This window comes from Periophthalmus magnuspinnatus, chromosome 4, assembly GCF_009829125.3.
Source record: "Periophthalmus magnuspinnatus isolate fPerMag1 chromosome 4, fPerMag1.2.pri, whole genome shotgun sequence".
Classification (NCBI taxonomy): domain Eukaryota; kingdom Metazoa; phylum Chordata; class Actinopteri; order Gobiiformes; family Gobiidae; genus Periophthalmus; species Periophthalmus magnuspinnatus.
The window spans coordinates 1,353,255-1,375,998 of NC_047129.1; the positions used below are offsets into that span (position 1 = coordinate 1,353,255).

The 22,744-nt window shown below is 39.9% G+C and overlaps 1 protein-coding gene across 1 annotated transcript in view; it reads right to left on the reverse strand.

The window, feature by feature from the left end:
- The window catches only part of herc2 (HECT and RLD domain containing E3 ubiquitin protein ligase 2), a 42,710-nt gene that overhangs the window by 14,748 nt on the left and 5,218 nt on the right, over positions 1-22,744 (reverse strand). The window contains exons 7-58 of the mRNA XM_033965004.2: positions 20,712-20,853; positions 19,949-20,053; positions 19,696-19,867; positions 19,273-19,446; positions 18,897-19,085; positions 18,549-18,700; positions 18,273-18,430; positions 17,389-17,502; positions 17,056-17,307; positions 16,736-16,926; positions 16,464-16,664; positions 15,888-16,116; positions 15,587-15,711; positions 15,331-15,509; positions 15,043-15,227; positions 14,590-14,745; positions 14,268-14,453; positions 13,844-14,020; positions 13,650-13,753; positions 13,264-13,414; positions 12,436-12,650; positions 12,147-12,279; positions 11,648-11,775; positions 11,294-11,489; positions 11,082-11,215; positions 10,737-10,913; positions 10,522-10,658; positions 10,297-10,448; positions 10,023-10,214; positions 9,749-9,936; positions 9,316-9,508; positions 8,955-9,137; positions 8,452-8,636; positions 6,376-6,523; positions 5,909-6,105; positions 5,555-5,785; positions 4,232-4,370; positions 3,893-4,039; positions 3,581-3,720; positions 3,084-3,351; positions 2,830-2,972; positions 2,595-2,693; positions 2,340-2,508; positions 2,119-2,244; positions 1,899-2,007; positions 1,676-1,815; positions 1,395-1,585; positions 1,015-1,120; positions 717-808; positions 431-606; positions 231-342; positions 35-116 (exon numbers count right to left, since the gene is read on the reverse strand). Of these exons, the coding sequence (XP_033820895.1) occupies positions 35-116; positions 231-342; positions 431-606; positions 717-808; positions 1,015-1,120; positions 1,395-1,585; positions 1,676-1,815; positions 1,899-2,007; positions 2,119-2,244; positions 2,340-2,508; positions 2,595-2,693; positions 2,830-2,972; positions 3,084-3,351; positions 3,581-3,720; positions 3,893-4,039; positions 4,232-4,370; positions 5,555-5,785; positions 5,909-6,105; positions 6,376-6,523; positions 8,452-8,636; positions 8,955-9,137; positions 9,316-9,508; positions 9,749-9,936; positions 10,023-10,214; positions 10,297-10,448; positions 10,522-10,658; positions 10,737-10,913; positions 11,082-11,215; positions 11,294-11,489; positions 11,648-11,775; positions 12,147-12,279; positions 12,436-12,650; positions 13,264-13,414; positions 13,650-13,753; positions 13,844-14,020; positions 14,268-14,453; positions 14,590-14,745; positions 15,043-15,227; positions 15,331-15,509; positions 15,587-15,711; positions 15,888-16,116; positions 16,464-16,664; positions 16,736-16,926; positions 17,056-17,307; positions 17,389-17,502; positions 18,273-18,430; positions 18,549-18,700; positions 18,897-19,085; positions 19,273-19,446; positions 19,696-19,867; positions 19,949-20,053; positions 20,712-20,853 (8,370 nt within the window). The remainder of the gene's footprint in view (positions 1-34; positions 117-230; positions 343-430; positions 607-716; positions 809-1,014; positions 1,121-1,394; positions 1,586-1,675; positions 1,816-1,898; positions 2,008-2,118; positions 2,245-2,339; positions 2,509-2,594; positions 2,694-2,829; positions 2,973-3,083; positions 3,352-3,580; positions 3,721-3,892; positions 4,040-4,231; positions 4,371-5,554; positions 5,786-5,908; positions 6,106-6,375; positions 6,524-8,451; positions 8,637-8,954; positions 9,138-9,315; positions 9,509-9,748; positions 9,937-10,022; positions 10,215-10,296; positions 10,449-10,521; positions 10,659-10,736; positions 10,914-11,081; positions 11,216-11,293; positions 11,490-11,647; positions 11,776-12,146; positions 12,280-12,435; positions 12,651-13,263; positions 13,415-13,649; positions 13,754-13,843; positions 14,021-14,267; positions 14,454-14,589; positions 14,746-15,042; positions 15,228-15,330; positions 15,510-15,586; positions 15,712-15,887; positions 16,117-16,463; positions 16,665-16,735; positions 16,927-17,055; positions 17,308-17,388; positions 17,503-18,272; positions 18,431-18,548; positions 18,701-18,896; positions 19,086-19,272; positions 19,447-19,695; positions 19,868-19,948; positions 20,054-20,711; positions 20,854-22,744) is intronic.

Consider the following 22,744-nt stretch of genomic DNA (forward strand, 5'->3'; position numbering starts at 1 on the left):
GTAGCTTATACAGTATTTACAGCGTATTACTCACCAGCAAACAGACTTTTGGAGCCTCCAGCCACTTGCACCACATTCAGAGCAGAGAGAGTTTCAGAGAACGAAGGTACCTTGATCTGCAAGTTAAAAAAGTAATTTAATCCATGGTACTTGCTTGTGTTACAATCAATTAGGTCAGACAGACAAATACTAGATGTATGGGTTAAATTGAATAGAAAAGCAAAAAGTACCTTGGAGCCCTTGAGTCCTCCAAGCTGGTCTTTGTCATTCAAACCCCATACAAAGACTTTGGTGCGAATAGTAGCTGCAGACTCCAATCCTGATGACTTTTTCCGGGTGAGGCTGGTGCATATAAAAAGGCAATCTCATTATTGGTCAAAATTCAAATATAACATATTTCATCAATTTAGGACACATAATTATTACTAACCTCCCAGTAGTAGCTTTCTCCTCGTCCTCCTCTTCATTGTCAGAGGCAAGAAAAGGGACAGTGGCCAAATCTTCATCTTCAGCTCTGATCCGCCCGACAATGCTCAGTCCATGGATCTTACAGTCTATACCAGCACTGCGGCACTGTTTAATGGCAATCTCAACGTAGCGGTGAAACTGTAGAGGAGGCAAATCAAACAGTTTATGCCAATGGTCTGATGAATCTAAGCAGGAAATGTTCAAATGAATGTAGATCAAGTATATTCAGATTTTAAATGTACACATACCTCAGTACAGTCAGCCAAGAGGAGGACATTTGTGTCTGTGGGATTTATGTTAATTGTCTTCAGTTCGATTAAATTGTTCAAAGAGCTTCCACCTGTAAAGTACAGTAAAGTCACTTGTACACTGAACGCGCAAAGATAAAATAATATTTTATGTATTGCAAAAGCAATACATGCATAGAGATTTGTAGTCATCATATGCAGAAAAATAAATGGATTGGGCAACATTTCTAGCCAGCAGACCAATACGAACAAAAACATAATATAAGCAGAATGAGGGCACAAATGTTACACAACATACCCGAGACCACAACTAGTGATGGCATGTAGCTACTGTCTGCTGGATCAACAAGCATCTTTAGCCGGTGCACAAGGACATCTGGGAACAGCTCCAGACGAATCCAGTGCTGGAGATATTGGAAAAACACTGTAATTTCATGTAACGAAATCCCATACTCCCACAATATGACAGAACATACTAAATCCAAATGCACTTAAATTTATTTTGCTGTTTAAGTAACATTTAATTGTACCAAGATGTGCAGATGTCAAACCAAGTAAATTTATTTAAATATCATACAGAAATTATCAACGCAAACAAAAGAGAAATTTAAGACTGCAGGAGATAAAGGCAGAGCAAACCATGAGTCAGAAATAAAATGAGCTCAAAAATTCGTGTACCTTTCCTTGCGATCCAGAGGACTGCCAGCACTGGTCACTACAGTCAATGAGCCGCGATGCCTGGTTAACAGATGAGGAGACATTCAGGCTCTTCACGGCTCGGGACCAGTCATCAATCAACATCCCACGCTGTGTGTTGTGATGTTTCTTAAGTTGTTTCCCTGAGCGACCACAGAAGGCTGGAGATTGGCCTATGAAGAAATGATGAAAGATTTTAGGAAAGACTATAAATGCACAGTACTTTATTGTACTTTATTTAGAGAAATTATTTAAAAAATTACCACGTTCGTTGATTCGGCCGAAGGAATGTCTGGTATTGTGTTTCCGTGTTTTGAAGCAGTTTTCACAAAAGTCAAAATCATCACAATTTCTGCATTTGAATCTGGGGCCATTTATTGGAAACATCTGGCAGCCATCACACCTGACAAGCAAATAGTAGACCATAAAAAGAAATTATGGCAAAAAAATGCACATGCAAAATCGCTAGATATTTTATGACCTTACCTCACTCCAAGATGCACACTGGGCACTAGCTCCATCTCAGACAGTAGGCCAGTCCAGTGAGATTGTTGGGGGAAGTCAACAATCACATCCTTTCCATTGGCACTGAATGCTAAAATATAAATGATAAATATGTATAAATCAGGAAGTAATTTTTAGACTTTAGGCTCTCCTCTATTAATAACAAGCAGTAGTATTAGTAGTAGAAGCCTTAGCAGTTTACCTTTTACAACTCCAACACTACGATGTGTTACTGAGCCCCATTTGTATTTTGGCGTAGTTACGGTGGGCTTTACTCTCACTTTGTCTCCAATTCTTATGTGAGAGGGAGAACTCTGAGGTGGGAATCCTGTAAAACACATTGACAGTGACATACACAGCCACAAAAGACAGCTACAAATGAAATAATTTAACATAATTAATTAAATTTATTAAAATAATTACCGAGAAGCTCAATGTGGATATAGCGGACCCAATATGTTCCTCCTTTTTGTTGCCAGTCACACTGTACATTCAAGTCGTGAAGTCCATCTCTGTCCAGCTTTATAACTTTACCCATATCTCCATCATAAACCTCTTCATATGTTCGACAGCATTTTACCATCATCCCAACCTATGTGTATAAGATAATCATGTTTATGTTTTGTTGAAACAATGAATAAGACACAAGTAGGAAAGTTACTGGCTAAAAGGACATGCCTGGATATTTTCACGAACATAAACAGCGTAGTCATCGTTGCTTTGAAAATCAGATCTCTTCTTAAATGTTTGGCTTTCCGTGACCACAGCTCCAGGAGGCTAAAAAAGAAAAAATATATATTAGCATAATCATTACATACAAATTCTGATGCAGTTATTAATACTTCATCCTTCATCCAAGAAAATAAACTGAAAATAATAAAGCCCTATTAAAAAGGTAACGCAAGTTTTGTACCACTGTGAAGGCCGGCTCACTCTCCTCCAATTCCTCCAGAACCTCTTCATCAGAGAACTCATCTGACACCGTCTCTGCATCAGACAGTTCAGTCACATGGATGTCCGGGTGGTCCAGCAGCCAACTCACCAGAGCCTCAACACCTAAAAACAAAAAAACATACACCATTAATGTACATAAAGCTTTATGCAAAAATCCTGACAGTGTTGAATTATCTTTGAGTATATACATTTTCTGTGAGTACCAATGTATACCTGGCATTCCTGAGGCACTGCCCGTAGTCCCTGACAGAGACTTGAGCGCAAATTCAATGTTCTTTCGTGGGAACCCCATTTCCATGAGCTGAACGACTATGGGTAAAGGGGGGACTGGAGAAGTCTTCTGTTTCTTCTGTTTTGGGGGTCTGACGTGTTGAATTGTGACAGGAGTGGTGGCCTCGCTGGAGCTGCTCTCTTCAAACAGAGGAGATGAGGGGTGGGCCGACTCCACTGCCAAAAACTGGCACACAGCCAGAGCTGCAGCCTGCATTGAATAATAATATTATAAAGACGACATTGTAATCTAATGTTAATTATGCACCTTGCCCTTGCTTCAAATAATCGCTAGATCAGAAAATATACTTGCATAGTACTCTACTTCACCTCAAAGCCAGTCTAGTGTTGTTACAAGTTTTGTTACCATCTCCAAAACCTAGTTCCCCAGTACGTTTTGTATGCTGCTCTTTGTTGTCCTGAAAAGTATTTAGACTTACCTCCATCTCACGTCTATCAAAAATGGCTTTGATGGGGGAGGGCTGAGTGGCTGCAGACAGCAGCTGTTGTAGCAGAATCATTGGAGGAAGCGGTCCTTCAGGAGACAGGTCTCCCACATCTGGAGACACGACTGGATCCTCTGCAAGGACAAAGTGAAATTCATTACGTGTTGCACAATTATACGCAATTATAATCCATTCATTTTTTTTTTATTCAACCTAAAAAGCATGAAAGATTACAATAGTGACAGTCCAAAAATATTGGCTTTATGAAAATCTCAAAAGCCACATCTTAATATTAGTCCCACTCACCACTTGGATTAGGTCCCGTGTCAACCACTGCAGGCTGAGAGAGGATCTGTCGGAGTTTGTCCTGGTGAAACAGTAAAGCTCGTCCTGCTTTTAAAATGTACAATCTCAACTGCTGGCAACGGAGCAAATGGATGTCCACCTGGTCAGCTGTAAGAACGAGTCAGATTACGAATCACTAATCCATATTTTGGTTGCTGCAGATTTGTCTAAAACTTATGGGAAAAAAAAATGGAACTTAAAAATGGTCAAGGACATTTTTGTTCCGAGATTTTAAAAAAAATGTAGATAATATACAATGTTAAAATAGTCAATTGTATGAATCTGAGTAAATGACTGTACCTGTGAGGCCACGACTTAAGGACTTCTTCATTCGTTGCTTTTCCAGCTTGCTACCCGCCAGGCTGACGAGCTGGGCCCAGACTGACAACATGGGGTCACTGAAGGGTAGGTTATGGGCACTGAATGGCACTGCTGGCAACTTTATGAAAAGGAAAGAATAATAGGGTTTTAAATGACAACACTCTGAACACATTCACTTGATTGACTTGCTGATTGTGATGTTGTGCAGAATAATGGACCTTGTTTAGTATAAATCAGGGGTGCTCAGACTTTTTCAGTATGTGAGCTACTTTTAAAATTAACATTTTTGTATTAGGTGGTAGATCTTAGACACGATAAACATATATTTATTTGTAAATGTATTATGAATTCTTACATGTACAGTGCATTTTAATGTACCTTGCACAATGTCATGAGATAATACTGCACAACACAATTGAACTTCTTACATGTTCATAATTACTTGAATGATGATTACTGCTCTGATGACTTGCACTGAATAGAATCAGTGAGGGATGCATAGTTCGGGCAGTAGCTTCTGACAGCCAGGAGTAAAATTGCATTTTTCGTTTGAAAGCGATAACAGAGCTAATCATGTTGATTACGGTTTTGTCTTTTTTTATAGCCATAAAATCATGTTAAACGAAGTATCAGAATTTACTGCATTTTTTCACACAACTACTTCTATTTTACACATCCATCCGCATTTTTTCTTTTACGCATCAAATAAATGACTGGGAAAATCCCCGCAGCCCCCACGCTCTCATTCGTCACCTTCGAGGGACAACAGAGGCAGATTACCGTAATGATGGTAAAATATTTATATAGCCCCATGTCTCCACTTTGAGATGCCGTTTGAATTTACATGAGAGCACGACTGGGCGGGGAGTTACGCTGCTGGAAAATCCGCAACCGCGCTCTATCGGCGACGATAGGATCCGACGCTATAGGGTTAAGCTAACTCGCGCTTGTTTATGCGTGTGCAGCGCCCATGATGTGACCTAGGGTCAGGTGTAATCTGACTGGTTGTCCTGTATATTAGTCATGTGACTGGATGGATGACAGGACGTGATCTACCCAAAATGCCTTCGCGATCGACTGGTAGATCGCGATCGACGTAATGAACACCTGTGTTCAATATTTATGGGGTTTCCTTTTGAATATACAGATTTGGGAGGGAGCCAATATTACTGTAGTGAGAGGTGAATGTGTGAATAGGACATAGACTATACAGTTTTAAACTTCTTTTAAAAATTATTTTTTGAGTGACTGATCCATCTATATGTGTGTAAGCCATTTTATTTAGTGATTTTTCCCACTTACGGGTTTGAGGTGTCCAAGTAAGCACACCCTGCATGTCCTCATCTCATGAAACTGGACAGTGATTCGTCCTTTTGGAGTGATTCGAGTGACTGTGCCCTCTCCATACTCTTCATGAACCACCTGTCCTCCGAGCCTCAGCCGACCGTCAATTCCCCCAATCACAGACAGAACGGCCATCAAACTGCCCACTCTGGGACCCTCCGAATCAGGGAAGTACTCCTCAAGGAAACACTATGAAAAATAAAGAATATTCATAATGAGGGCAAATAATCACAGGGTACTTACTGTAATGCATTATATCACATAATGATAATATGGAGCCCATAATGTATATTTTGTATTTGTAACACTTACGGCTTCAGACTGGCAGCCCGTCATCACATCTCCAATAGCACTGAGCTGGTTGTTGATGTACTCATTGATGAGGCTGTTCCATTGGCCGAGGGAGTGTAAAGTGCGCAGAACAGCAACAATCTCCTCGGCCAGAGTACTGCTGTGAGTGGCTGTCAGAGAGGCCTGGGGGCGGGACTTCCTCCTCCGGAGAGATCCATCTGTTTGGAGGACAAGTTTATGGAGATAGTGATTGAAATTATTGATGCACATTATTTCAAGATTTTGTAATTTTTGTTTAAATATTAAATACCAATTAAAATGCCTATTATGGACCAAAATGTGATAACAGTCATCACACATGTCAAAAAAAATAAAGTGTCTCATTCATGCAAAGTCCATTTCAATTCCCATTTCACAAAAAATATTTTCATACATCTTTCACATGTTGAAATCATTCTGGTTAACATTGTGCATCCAAAGAAATCTACCTCTGAGCAGTGGCAAATCTGAAGAACAGGTGCTTAGTAAGCTCCCGAGAAAGTTAAACAACTTCTCCACCAGGAACTTCATATCCTGAGAGCGCTCCATCTTGTCCCATGAAGGCAAGACTGCCTGCAGGAGGCGCAATGCCAGGATCTAAAAACACCAGGACACACAATTGAATATGCTTTACAATAAAAACTGATTTGTAGTAAGGAGCATGTTTTCACACAGAGCCTGCAGAGCACTGACTGCACAACAGGGAGAGCAATGCATTTTAGACCCACGAATGAGTTTAGGGAGGAAAGTTTAGAGAGAGCGCATGGAAGACCACGATGATGAAAATAATCCAGTTTAATAAAAGACCATGACAAGACGCAAAAGACATGGAGGCTAAACTGAATGGCACATGGAGCTAGGGCTGCAAAATGACTCGACCTCAGTGCTACAGAGCTCAAAGCACTCTAGATGTTAAAGTTTTATGTCCCATCAGCTTCAGCTAAGATAAGTGTTATTTTCTATTAAATTCATACACAGAAACTGTAGTTTGTATTTAGTGTGGCCTGTTTACAATACAGCCTGTTAACAAGTAAATTGGAAATAAATTTCCTAGGGACATTTTGATCTTGTCTATCCATCATATAAGTGAAATGTTTTTGTTTTGGGGACATATTGATGTGCAATTAAAAATAAATGTGTTATTTAAGACAGAAAAAACTACTACTACTGTTTTAACTATGAACAATAACTTTAAGACATATTAGATTTAGGTTTTTTAAGGAAGGTAAAAAATACCATATTTTCCGCACTATAAGGCGCACCTAAATGCCTTTAACCCTATAGCGTCGAAGGCTATCGACGCTGATAGACCGCGGTTGCGGACTTTCCAGAAGCTTAACTCGTGTCGTGCTCTCATGTAAATTCAAACGGCGTCTCAAAGCGGAGGCACGGGGCTATCTAAATATTTTACCCTCATTACGGTAATCTGCCACTGTTGTCCCTCGAAGGTGACGAATGAGAGCGCTGGTGCTGTGGGGATTTTCCCAGTCATTTATTAGATGCGTAAAAGAAAACATACGGATGGATGTGTAAAATAGAAGTAGTTGTGTGAAAAAATGCAGTAAATTCTGATACTTCGTTTAACATGATTTTAATGGCTAAAAAAGAAATGTCTAGGTGAGCTATACTGGCCCAAAGGGTTAATTTTCTCAAAAACACACAGTGCGCCTTATATATGGATCAATATTGGTCAATTATGACACCCGTAGTTAAGGAGGCGTCGCCGAAGTAATATCGGTAATAACGGGGAGACAGGGAGACAGCGCCGGGCGACATACGCCACAATCTGCCAATGGATTGCGGATGCCTAGGCTGATATATCAGTCTCAACTGTGGTCCGAGCTTTCACGAAGGCAGGAATTATCACTGAACTGCCAGACAACAGCAGCGACACGGATAATGGCGATTTTGACAAGACGGAATCGGGCACTTTGAATGACGAGCTCGCCCAACTGTTCAACTCAGACACTGAAGAGGAAGAATTCGAGGGATTCGAGAATGAAGAATGAACTGAAAAAGTGAGCTTTACATGTTTCTTTCACGTGGTTTACAACTGAACAAGGCTGGGAGATATTGTGAATATGGACATTAACATTTGAACAACGTTGAGTTATTGTTATTGCTTTGCACCATTTCCGAGAGTTACTATATTGTGAATGCATTAACTTGTTGTGAGTGAACAAAGTTTTCAGAACGTTTTTAATTCTATTAATAAAGTTTGACTGACTGACTTATCTGACTGTTTTGTTGACATTCCCTTTAGCACAGCTCCATCTCGTGGATGCATAACACAAACCCAGCTACTACAGTAGTTTATATTCTATGCACCTTATAATGCGGTGCGCCCCATATATGAAAACAGTTTTAATATAGGCCATTCATTGAAGGTGCGCCTTATATTCCGATGCGCCTTACAGTGCGGAAAATATGGTAGATTACTTGAAATAATTGATAGTCAGCCCTAATACAAAGCCTTATAACATTTATATGATCAGATTCAGAATCTGAAACCACTATAAACACACCTGTCTTTGAAGTGTAACAGCATTGAAAGACTGGTGACCCTCTACTATCCGGATAAGCAGGCTGATCCATGCAGATGTGCTGAGCGTGCTGCACATCTGGGGCATGAGTGCGATGGAACGAATGAAGCCCAGAGTGCACCAGCTCCTGTGTTGCTCCCGGGACACCATTCTGTGGGAGTGAGAGCCTGAAAACACAACACAATTATGGGTAACATTCTTTTCCTCATACACTTACAGTAACTGCCGGTAACACATTTTTGATGCTATTCTACATACTGTATGACTATATACAAGACGCATAAAACAGATGCATAAAGTCTTATCCCAGCTACCAGTGAGATTCCAGTCTTTATTATTCATTAACAATCTAATAAAGATATTCAACCAAGAGACAAATAATGCTTAAACTAAACAAAATTGGCCTGTGACTCATCTTTTATTTTTTTGTATCTATAACTTCTTAAATAGAAGAAACCATACTGACTAATGTACATTAAAATCACCTGATTTGTCATTGGCTCCACTCTCCACAAGTGACCTTAGAAGTCCACACAGCGTCCGAGTGGCATCGGTCTGTAACACTTCAGCGTGGACACCAGCCGACAGGGACAGCATCTTCAGCAGGTTCACGGTGCTCGTCAACATCATGGCCGTCGGATGGGTGCTCTTCTCAATCAGCTCTCCATCTGAAATAGACAAAAGACCATCACTTTTAAATATGTATATATATTGACACACACTAAATTGTCAAAATATTGTTTTCCTTTTAAAAAGAAAAATAAGATTTGTCAATGAAGCACTAGAGGAAATAGATTTTGGTCCCATTATATTTTGGCTTGATATTCCATATTACTATCAACTTACCAACATCATCCTCTGTGTCAGAGTCCTCAGCAGGGGGTTGAGTAGCTGGAGGTGGTTCTGCGAGTTTCAGGTCATACTTGCCCTCTTTGCCCATTCGGTAGGAGTTTGTGCTGCTGGTGTCCCACTGTACTCGGATCCAACCATCCTCTCCCAGTTCCCCGATGACCCGACCCAGACCTGGAGCTGGTCCATCCTGGAGGAAAAACACACCAGGTCATATAGAGCATGAGTCTCCCTTATGAACACTTACAACGCTTTGCTCAGTCTTGGCCTAACATGTTAATCCAGGAAGTGCACTTTTGCATTTTAGTCCATACATCTTCACCAGGCTCATATTGGATTATTTTAATGTGCAAATTACATCAATTTTTTTCTTCACTCGTCAGTTCAAAAGTAATGGGAAAAACAGGGACAATAGTTAAACTGCATGTACCTGGTCTCCCCACTTCCAGTCCACTCCCCTCATGACCCTGGTGCCGATCTTCATCATAGCAGCCAGCTCAGGCCCTGAAGCGGGCAGAGGCGTTGGGGCGGTCTCTTTCCTGGACTCCTCCAAAACTGTGGCTGAACCTCCGTGGGCACAGAGGTTCATGTCTTCCTCAGTGCTATCTGTGCTTGGCCCTAGAAAATACAGAAACAATAAGCCATTAAATATTTATACACATATTACCCACTAAATAAAGACTGCCTATGCAGCTGTGCTTTACCTATCAGTCTAAGGATGCTCTGTGTCAAAGCCAGTACTCCTGAATTCAACAACAGACTGAGGCTATTGGACCCATGTTTGAGTGACAGCATATGGATCATAGCAAGGAGGAAACGCGCTTGCGGTATAGTGCCAAGACTTGGTCCTGCAGGGTTTTCATTAGTGATGGTTTGCAGAGGAACAGGCTGGACCCCTACAAGGAAATATAGGAAATACACTCAATACAGTGTAATGTTAAAAAAAATAAAATTCTATGACATTTCCTGGACATTTACCATGCTCCTTGAAGCGTGCACTAGCTTCTAGAAGGATGTTGCGAACATTTTGAATGGCCCAAGAATACAGCTTTCCAAAGGTGACCTCCAAAAGCATGCGGTTAAATGGTGGGATCAGATCTACATCTTTTAGACAATCAAACAATGGCTCCCTGCAAACCAGAAACAACATTTGAAATCTAATACATTTATTTTATTGTATTCATTGTTTTAAACCCAACTGACCCAATGTTGGTCCCTTCTGGTATGATCCTTTGCCAGCCACAGAGCATTGCATATTGTACAGAAGGCAGCAGAAAGCTTTTAGACGCCAACTTCAACATTGTGTCAATCCCCTCGAGTCTCACCTCGGCCCTTTCCAACTGAAAAAATAAACTTTCAATTCACAAGCTAATCCAAAATTGCAACTAACCTAATTAGACAATGTTATGTTTAAATACCTGCTTCAGAAGACATTTCCTCATCTTTTCAACATCTAGAGGCTCTTCTTTCAGAGCAAACTCTACAATTGTTCCCATCAAACTGGACTGAGAGCAGAAACCGTGGACACTGTGTTTGAGCCAGCGGTATTTTTGCACATTGGCTACAGTGTTGAGGAGCGGCTGCCACTTGTCCTGCTGCAAATGAGGGATATAGTAAGTAAAAACAAGAGCACATCATCAACATACACATTTTGGGAAGAAAGTTATGTTTTGAAAACTGCTGTTTTTATAATTAATAATAACAATAAGAATAAACATGAACAGATACAATAAAATCAAGTAAAAAAGAAAATATACCCTAACCCTAGTTGTCTTGCTGGTAGGAGATTTCCTGTCAGCCGGTGGAGGGGTCAAATTTACATTAAGCTCCTCCTCATTGGTCCCTTCATTCTCGATCTTTGGCTCTTCAATATCAGCAGATTCTGACTTTTTAGGCACTGAAAAAAATATGTGAAATGTTACCTTAAATATACTTTTATAGTACCAAATACATTTTATTTTAGACTTTCCCTTACCTCTTTTTTTCCGCCTGTCTCTAATGAGTTTCTGGGCAATCCTCCTCCATCGAGGCTGGGAGCTCAAGAGCTTCAGTTTGGAGACGATGGACAGGTCGTTGCTCACGGCAGGACGGAGCTCATTAAAAAGAAACCGAAGTCTCTCAATCACTGGAGCACACACTTCCTTGTAGGAGCGCCCCTGTTCCTGATGCGTCTGAAATAAGTCCAGAAATAACTTTTAATAAATAACATATTAGATTAACTGCAATTGGATCAAAATTGCAATTTGATTGATAGCAATTATGTCTTCTTCTAGCTAACCAAAAAAAAAAAAAAAATCAAATCACAAAGGTTACCCTACCCAGCCCTTACCTTGATTAATGAGCACTTGGCCTGGTAGACCATTCGGCACACTTCTATCACAGATTTAGGGAGAGATCTTTGTTTCCCCTGGTCCACACCCAAGGCACATTGACTAACGAGTGAGAGAGCAACATGGCCTACAAAAGATACAATAAAATTCAACAAATGCACTGTTTTTGTAAAGGTCTACGCTAATTGCTGATGGTTCAACCTGTCCCCTGGTGTAATTACATAGTGATGACTTTGTTTTATTGTAGATTTCATTTAGAAGAGATTTATTATTGTAGGTTAAGGCATTAAAATAAAAAAGTTAGAGAAACCAATAAAACCATCCAGGTGTGAGCATAGTCCAAGACAAAGAGATTGTGAAAATTATAAAATAGGCTAAATCAAGAACCAACTACAAATCCATGACACTGACCAAACAATATTTACACCATAATTATTTGTTTTGGAAAAATGAGCTGTGTTAGATCATATCCAATCAATGATAGTAGCTAGTAGTTACCCAAATCTTGATGCTTGAGCAAGCAGCAGAGCAACAGCCGCCCAACCTCTTCCACTGGATGCTCCGGAGGGAATGTGATGGGTGTAATCAGATGGTATTGCTTACAGCATCGCTCTATTTGGCACAGAAAGTCCTAAAATACAACAGATAGATAAGTGTAATATGTATTTGTTGTAGTTGTTTCCTTTTTGCATTCACATCATCTAGTTAATATTTATTTTCATTTTACCTGGCCTACATGTTACATGTACATGCAACAAGCAAATGTAATGAGTTTTTTTTCCCCTACCTTGACAGAGTGGTCTTGAATGTTGTTGTCAGCAATAGCTTGTAGAAATGGCTGAGCATGATCACTAAGTGTAATCCTCCTGGAGTATAGCTTAGCTTTATCTGGAGTTGTAGGTCCCAAAGAGCTACAGTGGTCTTCATCTTTCTCTTCATTGTAGTTATAGTGAATCTGACTGGTCTGGAGCCCCCCGGAGAATATAGAGGACTGAAGCCAAGCTGCGGAGACAACATTAAAATGATCATTAAACATTACCATATCAACTCTATTTATACAGCACTTTTAAAATCTTATCGCTATCCAAAGTGCTGTACACAAAGAGAAAGACAAAGAGACAATCACAATCAAAGTCACAATACAGCTATTTAAAACATAGAAAACAATCAGACACATTATAGGGAATGGAGCAACACAACTTTAGGCATGTAAGAATAGTAATAACATAGAATATTATCAGGTTTATGTTTCATTTATTTTACGTTAGTTAAATGCATTAATTAATGTGTGTCCAGCATGATTTTGATTTTGCAATACTCTTCTTTCACTAAAAGTAGTCCTACTCTTGCCTGTAGTGTGATAAATAAATTACATATTCCAGGCTTAAGCTTAAGAGAAACACGGTCATCTTGACTGCACTGCACAGGAAAAGTAAAACTTAGGTATAAGAGCTTATAGTTCAATAAATTGTACTAGTCTACAGCAGATTTAATGTGAGACATTTCATGTTACTATATCACAATAACGTGTTTACTGTTATGCAGAGTGAATAATCAGTCGGTTGCAAAACAGACACATACATTGAGAACATGGAGAAATAAATGTCAAACTCACCAGCACACTCGATCTCCATAGGAGATAGAGGAGTGCTCTTGGCAAGGTATGAAGCATGAAGACCCAAAAGGAGACCAAGGTTTCTCTCAGTGTCGATCAGCGGAGAGGACAAACTACTAAGATCTGGTGTGGTCACCGTTTCCTGGTTAGGCTGAAAACAAACAACACATACACTGTACAGTACAGTACTGTATGATAAGTACACTATATGTTCCATGTTATTTTGTTTCAATTTCACTATCTGCCGCAAGACACCAAGACACCATTGAGCTGCTCCTCTGATATTCATTCTTAACCTTACCCATCCCCATCATTAACAACCATAACCTCCCCAGATCTTTTACTGTCTGCCAGGGGATGAAATGCAATATAATAATAGTTATTACCTCCATATAATGGCCAACGCAGAAAGCCTGCATGGACTCTCTGGTGTCTTCAAACTGCAAGGCTGCCTCCAAGGCAACCACAGGGTCCTCTCCAGCAAATTGGGCTGTAAAAAAACATTATTTTTTCAACATTTAATATTTAACCTATAAAGATAGATTTGACTAAAACATTTCAATAATATTGTCAGATTTACCTAAAATACTGTTCCCACTTAATGACTGTGACTGAGCCTGGAAGTCCTTGATGTCATAAACTTTTCCATCTATAACTGTCCAAAAGCCTCCATCTTTGTTGTGGTTTTCCAGATCAGCTTTACGGATAAGAGAGACTTCCTCATTGTTCTTGCAGCTCTGCCCAGTGAAGAAAGACCCTGCAAAAAGTTCTATTAGTTATACCTAATAATTAGTGTTGTTGGCTACCTTTTGGTTTGACTTAAAGAGGCACTATAGTACATTTAGTGGATACACATATAGCCTAACAATTTGATCTACATCCCCTTTTTCTCTTTTTCATTTTCTTTTTGCTCTTCTGTTTTATTATTTATTACACAATTATCATTGTGGTTGTATTTGATATTGCCCTAATGTAGACAATGAGTTGACAAATGCTGGCTATACCCATAATGCCAGGCCAGGCCAGGTCCTCATTGTCGTCTCTCTCGTGTCCAGGGGCTAAATGATTGAAGCGGTCAAGATGTTCCAAAAGTCCAGCTAGAAGTGGAATTGACCCAGTCTCCTGCATCAGTCCTGCATCAATGGTGAGGAGCAGGATAATGGAGACCACCAATTCAGGCAACAGAACTCCTAATAGAGGAAGCAAAAATTAGCATGCATATTGATTTGATTATTATTGTAGTCAAAGTGGGAACCTATGTTTTGCCCGTGGGCCGCATTATCTCACTTTAATTATTAGTATTTGGTTTTAGTCAGTTTGACTTACCTGTTAGATCCCCTTCAATGACGCGTGACACCTCAGCAAAGTGTCTGCGACCAGTGGAGGCTATACTTGTGGCAACTGGAAGTATGTCTCCAATGTGAGTGCATAAAAGAGCTATGTACTTCTTCAACAGTGACCCAACACCTAAAAGCTCTGGATCTGGAAAAACAAGTAAAAAGCTGAAAATGAAATCGGGTTATGATCTTAACCTTAATGCATCAAACTCAATAATAAATGGACTATGAGTCTGGAATAAAGATTAACTGAATTGAACTGAATAAAGAAGGCACACTGAATTGTGTGACAATCTGTGCAAAAACATACAATTATGTTGTACTTCTGGTTGGAGTAAAATTTGGTTAAATCATGTCATTACAGGTACTTACATAGTGCGTTACATTGTATTTCATGCTGTGTGCAATGTATTAAGCATTTGAGTAGAAAAGCTTCACTTACTGTATCCATTCACATGCTCTGTGCCATTGACCCCAAGGTACAGTTTGCTAACCAGCAGCCTCTGAAATCGTAATAGCAGGTCTAGAGAGGCTGACCGCTCTTTGCTGACGTGCTCTGCGTCCAGGTAGTTGGAAATACGACGAGCAACATCTTTTAACCTCGCAATTGTTTGAGAGGCAATGTTCCTTCAAAAATATAATATGTAGTAGTAATACACAAACAAGAACATATGAAACTATGCTTTACATCAGAAGCCAATTATACACTATACGTATAAGTGGCGCATACCTCAACAGCTGTTGAACTAGCTGTACTAAGGGCAGGCTCTGTTTTCCTGCCGACTCATAGATCCCAGTGTTAATTAGGTCTTTGTCCAACATAGTGCGACAGCGGTGCATGGAGGATGCATTGGCCTCTTGTTCATCAATCTCCTTTTCCTTCTGAGCCTCCTTTTTGGCTTCAATATCCTGTTGTGAACAAGGCCTTAGTATGTTATCACTTACATTAAGCCAAAACATATAAATGAACACCAAATGATGCTAACCTGTATCTCAGCAGTGATGGCAGCGTTCAGTGCTGACTCCAAACCTCCATCAGCCATGAGACTGCTAACTAACAAGTCGATCATGAACCTCCGCCCTGGGCTCACACTCATCTCATTACCAGATGCTGCAAAAAATGTTTTAATAAATAAAATAATGGTAATATCAGGTAGATTTTAACTCATTCAAACTTTTTTGAGCATGAAACTATTCTTAGAAGGGGGGAGTACTTTATAAACCTTGAATATTACATATTACACAAGACCTTTTCTTCATTCGAGCATAATGGTACTGAAGACTCACCAGCATTAGGCAGGAGTGAGGATAAGGCCCTGGCCCTCTCCTCTGCAGTGGGCAGCAGGACTGACCAGCCGCTCTGAAGCACAGCCTGAGCCGCTGCCTGGACAGTGATGAGGACTCCTGCGTTACTTGCCAAAACCACAATCGTCTGTTTGAGGTTATTGAGGAGAGGGCTGCCCAGTCCAAGTCCCAGCTCCTCTGGGTCTAATTGGTTACTTATGGCTGCATGGAGCTGGGAATAAAATACATTAAAAAATTATGTACAATTAAAAAAATATTGTCGTTACTCTTATGACCCAAATTACTGCAATTGTTGTGCAAAAATATGACTTAACTCTTAATACAGTAAATACAGGGTAAATAATGTTATTCAGATTTTTTTTCCTCAATTAGAATATTCATCAATTCATCTTCCAGAGAACAGATGTCCGGTTGGCACACTGTGGCAGTTCACAATGGCCCCTGTCCCCCATTCCGGTTCCCCCCACTCATTTTGTTTTTATTATTTATTATTTTATATTTACAAATAAACCAGCTGACTTTGACAAAGTAGCATAAAGAAAACAAAACAGCGCATACCTGTAGCCGGAGCAGGTTGAGCGTGGCCACCACCATACACTCCTTCTCCTGTGGGGGGGGCCAGTCTGAGCTGCCGTCCATGCCCTCGCTCACCTGCCGCAACAGCAGGTCAAGCTGTTCGAACGTCACCGGACACACATCCACAACAAAGGGGACGCGTAGCCCCACAGACCACTCTGAGCAGGATGACCATGCAAAACTCTGCACACAGGAATATAAAAGTAATTTTCTTCTTCTAAAAGAACTTGTTGGATGTAGTCTGGTCTAGTCACCTGTCCTGGACCACAGGAGATTCCCACAATGTGTTTGGAGTTCAGCCCTGGTAGAGCTTTTGGCTGTTTCTTGTTGGAAAGTGTGTCAAAGTGCTGTAGTTTGTCATTACTGCCCCAACTGTGGACATCTCCATCTTCAGTGAGGGCCAAGCAGTGTGTAGAGCCCACTGCAATGTCTACAACCTTCTTTCCTAAAATAATCCATTATAAATAAAAATAATCCATTATTTCTTTGAATGAATATACTGCATAATACACTGTAAAAATATGTTTTTGAAAAAATTAATGTTGTCTCCCAGTTGTATTGATAGCAGACTCACCCTGCAAACTGTCAAGGAATTTGGGGTATCGCACATGTTCATCTGTCCCATGTCCAAGGCGCTGGTTGTCTCCTTTGCCCCAAGTGTAAACCTGTCCATCTTTAGTCAGGGCAACAGAGAACTGGCTCCCACAGCAGACCTTCACGATGTCCAGATCCTGCAGCTTCTCCACCAGTTTGGGAGTCTTACAGCCGTCACTGCCTCCTCTGCCCAGTTTACCATAGTCTCCATCACCCCACGACCAAACCTGACCTGAAATTGAGTTTTAAATATACATTTATTGCCATAAAAACATTGATGCAAAATGTAAAAAAAACATCCAAACTTCCAAACCATTTTCTGTAACAGCTAAAGTCTGGGCATCTCCACTTCCACATGCTACGTCCACCACCTTAAGTCCTTTCAGTGCAGTCACCAACAGCGGCGTGGTCTGGTCCTCACTGGAGCCTATCAAACAATCATTCAGATTTACTCAAAATTGTATAACTTCATTCAGTTTAAAAGCAACGTATTAAAAAATTGTTATATAAATACAAAAACAACTTTTAACTTTACAGTAGATAGGTTACCAATATTTCTGTTTTTCTCAAAATTTTTCATCAAATGATTGTATTTTCTGGACCATGTGTCACTCGAGAGTATAAGCGAAAAAATAACGCAAAAAACATAGGTCGCACTGGACTATAAGTCGCATTTTTTGGGGAAATTAATTTTACAAAATCTGAGACCAAGAACAGATTTTATTTGAACACATTTTATCTTTTAAGTTATAATAATAAAATAAAGAACAACAGGCTGAATAGCAGTATAGCATGCTAACTCAGACGGTGAACTGAATATGTGTCCGGTATGTTAACGTAAGATATCAACAGTTAATCAGATAACTAAAGCATAAAAATCAAACTAATACATTTAATCCAAATCACTAAATCCATTAAATTCTTCACCCTCGGTATCGCTTCTGAACAACTCTGCCTGTTCCGGAAGTAGATGAAGTGCAGTTTCCTCTTCTGTGTGCCTGCCATACTGGTACACAAGCCTAGAGTGCCCTCGCGCAGTTGTCAGTGTAACAATAAGATGTGAAATTATATATTTTAATTATTTCATATATAAGTCTCATCTGAGTATAAGTTGCACCCCCAGCCAAGCTATGGAACAAAGTGCGACTTATAGAAGAATTTGCATACCGTATTTTCCAGACAACAAGAATAGATTACCATGCCCCAGTCGTCCGTAGTTGCCTCTGCCCCAGGTGTAGAGCTCTCCATCAGCTGTAACCGCGGCGCTGTAAGTGCTCCCACAAGCCACATGAACCACATGTTTCCCCACTTGCTTCCCATTGAAGGCTGCAATCACTGTAGGTTCCTCCAAGTAACTAAATTAAATGATAAGATACAACTGTATTTTGTGTATAAATTATGTGACACAGAACATCTGTAATTATATTTGATCGTTTATAGTTCATCACACATACAAAAAAAATTATCTCTTACGTGGTATCTCCATGTCCCAGTCTGCCACCGTCTCCACAGCCCCAAGAAAACACTTCTCCATTGGACGATAAGGCCATGAAGTGCTGCCCATCCGGATGAGCTGCCAGTTTGGTGATTTTTCTGGAGCTCAGTGCATGGACCAGCATTGGAGCCTGCAAAGTATTTTAAGTACTTTCAGGATTTAAAGTTGCCAAATTGCATTACATTTTATGAGCAACAATATTTGATTACATTAAAATAAAGCAAAAAATATATATAAATACATTTTACAGTTGACAAAAGTCATGTGGATTTATTCACAATTACAATATTACATTTTAATAGGAAAACCCAAAATGTCATACTGACCAAAGTTGTGCTTTTGTAGTTTTGAGAGTACACAGCCCCAGTACTCGACAGGATGAGGAAGCATTTTTCTGAGCAGACGATTTGCACCACTCCGACGTTAGACAGGGCTTTACACTGAATGGGTCCACTCACATTGGCATACAACTTCCAGCCCAGGAGACCCCATGCAATCACCTCCTGCAGTGTGCCCTAAAATAAGGTGGAAAAACAAGCACATTACTGATTTTTGCCAAATAATTTCTCTTCAAAATTCAACATTTATTTTAGTCCTCAATCATAGTCCCTTCAAATTCAATCTAGCTCTGGAAGGGCATTGTACATGACCTAAAATGACCTAATCCGATAAGCTGAGGCAGCTGACTAGAGGAATTGTCACCTTGTGGGATGTTGGGGAGTTGCAGTGGGGAGGGCTGCAAGGGGCGGCCAGGCGATCCAAATGGGCCATGATGACTACAGCCGTTTGTCGGAGGTCTATGGCCAAGTCATTGTCTTGGGGCAAGGTCAGGTACCGCAGGAAACTCTCATTTGGACTCAGAGGTGCAGTTAAAATCTACAAGGCAATAAATAAAATGACTTAAGGTTAGGAATTAGGCTTGCACATTACAGCCAATATCAGTAGCACGCCATAATAGTACAATAGGAAACTATGACATCAATCAGTAAAGTTTTTCATATTCCTTCCCAAAACAATGTCCTCCATGCGTGAAGACTTGGGAATACGCAGATGTAAAATGTCTTGACCACCAGTGACGGGTTTCTTTTCATCACATTAATAAAAGCTGAACGCATAAATTTTCACCTCCGCCTCCTCCTCTGGTATGACCTCCTCTTTGCTGCTGTGGATATTGTGGAAGCGCTGAAGCAGAGGGAGCAGGGGGGCGCTGGTCCCCTGCGTGGAGCGCTCGTTATCCATTTCTCTGGTGCCACTGTCCCAAAGACGTAGCAGCAGAAGTACAGCAGACAGCAGCTGACTGGAGGAGCAACCAGGACACAAACATGAAGGCTAAAGAAAAAAAAAAAACAAGCAAATACAGTAGTAATAGTGTTGTTACCTTAATGTCCCTCTCTGTACAGCCAGCTCCAACAGGATGGCCAGAGCGAGGTGCTGGTCCTGGAGGGGGATGTTGCCCTTTGTACTGGCGTTACTGTGCACATCACTGAAAAGGTTTATGAAATTCAAATCAAATATATTTTTCATAATTTTACAATTAATAATAATAATAATAATACATTTTATTTGTTAGGCGCCTTTCAAGGCTCTCAAGGTCGCCGTACACATATACATACATACACAATACAAATAGAACAATGTAAAATGATTAAAAATACATTTAAAAACAAATATAGATTAAAAGACAGAGCAGTTATGGTCAGAGTGGTCAGGGTGAGAAGGCCTTTCTAAACAGATAAGTTTTGAGTTTAGATTTGAAGTGTGGCAGTGAGTGTGTGTTGCGGAGGTCATGGGGGAGGGAGTTCCAGAGCTGGGGAGCAGAGCAGCTGAAGGCTCTGCTCCCCATAGTGACAAGACGGGCAGGAGGGACAGTGAGGTGCAGGGAAGAGGAGGAGCGGAGGGAGCGGGCGGGTGTGGAGATGTGAATGAGGTCAGACAGGTATGGAGGGGCCAGGTTGTGGAGAGCTTTGTATGTGAGGAGTATGATTTTGTAGTGTATGCGGTGCGTGACACCTATTCCTCTGTCAATATACATCAATTGCGCATATAAATCAAGCTTGTTTAGTTTTAGTCCCCCACGGTTTACATCTGTATTTTACCAGGTTCAAATCACGGAAAATAGGAAAGCAAGGTGAAAAATGTACCTAAGAAACTTGGTGGCACGCTCCACCACTTCGAGCCACACAGCAGAGACAGTGCCTTCATCGAACAGAGTGGCTTCAGGAAGAGCCCGCAGCGCGTCCAGAGACTCCTGCAGCAGCTCACTACACAGGTCTGCATCGTCCCCTGCAGCAAGACGCACACAAACACAAAGCTTAGTGAGGTCGTAACAATATGGACAGAGACAGATCAAATCTCATCAAAATGAAATTACTGCTCTTAAACACTCATCTAGTCTAAATGTTTTCAACCTGAAAAAAGACTTATAATGCAATATTATGTGAAATCTTTTATATTACCATTCATGAGGATTTTAATACTGTTACAGCTTTAGTCAAAGTAAACATGCAAAAACTACCAAAGGATAATCATGATCACCAGTGCCACAGAGGGCTTAATTTTCTTACTAGAGGATTTCTTTGGGAAAGGCTTCCAATAATCAACAAAGGCATTATCTATACAGCCGGACACAACAAAAATGTTATCAAAAATCTGTGATTACTTTATTGTGCTTTTATGCTTTTTATTTTTGTAATTTGACTATTTTTATGTAAAAGTACACATTATTAGTCCCATTTATATTTTCTCTTCACGGAACTGAATTTAATGGTTAGCCTGTGTCAATGATAATTTGTAGGGTAAAGGCCTTTATGGCAATATGGAAGAAATGTTACAGAGGCAGCCTTTTTGTGAGAACACAGAAGCCATTCACTGTTATTTCATAATCTTTCACTAAAAGAAATGCCACTTTTCTAAAGAATACATTACAGTTTTGGACAAATGCATTTATAGAGCCCACAGACAGTGAAAGAACAGACCCTTGCTCTCACAGTGTTCCTGGAAGTGCATTTCTGTTGCATATGAGGCTTAACTGTGTGAGTCTGCTCACGTTACAGGAGGCTACAGGGAGAGAGCGCTTTGTTCAGCCCAGACTCTGAAAAGGCCTAACATACCACTGTCTACAAACAAGCCGACACAAAGTTCGCTACTTTCACTGCTAAAACACCAGTTTTGATTAAATCCAAAGCCCAATTCAAATCCCTTTTCAAAACTTTCACTCCCTGTACTGAAATCTGACAATTAGTTATTTTAATTGTTCATTGAATTGAATCGCTGTATTGTGGTAACTTTTAGGGCGCCTCAAATAAAAACGGTAACTATACAAGAAATCTATCAAGTATGCATGTAGGAGATACAGCACAAAATGGTCATAAATTGAATATTACACTATATCTAACTGAAGAATAACCCAGAGCATTTATTTCAATGCATTTGTATGTATTAATATTAATAACTCACTTAACCCTAGCCATTCAAATTATTGATCTCCTTTCTGGTAATTGACAAAACATAAAAAGGATCTCCAAACCAAAGCAAAAGCATTACTAGTCTAAAGCCTGATTAGCATTTAAATTAGTTGTTATATAAAAAATGTAGAGAGAAAAACCATAGCCAGAAAAGCTGAAAATACTCCTTTCCTGACATTAAATTTTAAAAAAAATTTCTAATGCCATCTATCAAAATTGATAGCTATTGGAAGCAAAGAGGCAAAACCCATGAGTGAACAAAATAAATAAATGAAAAACTCAACTTGAAATTGAAACCAAGCAAAGAATATTTTTATTTCCATACCCCCAATATAGACATAATGCTAAATTAAGAATAGTGGTCAACAAACATTATAGCCACGCGGTTTATTGGGTAAGCATGTTATGCAATAGCCAGATGCCTGTATCCAAGTGGCCTATATTACTGTCAGAGGCTGCTAAAATAACAAGTACAAACATTATTTGTTTAAGAAAAACAACCAAGAGAGTCAATAAAATAATTTCACAGGCATCTGGAAAACAAGTTCAAACTGCTCTGTAAAAAAGTAAGTAAAAAGAACAAAAACTTCTGTAGTTTCTTCCGGACTAGAATATTATTTCAGCAATCCTGTGGTTAATTCTGTAAAACATAACTTGATTCAATATGTGAACCATTTACAGCAAATATCTGATGGACTTCAAAATGTTAT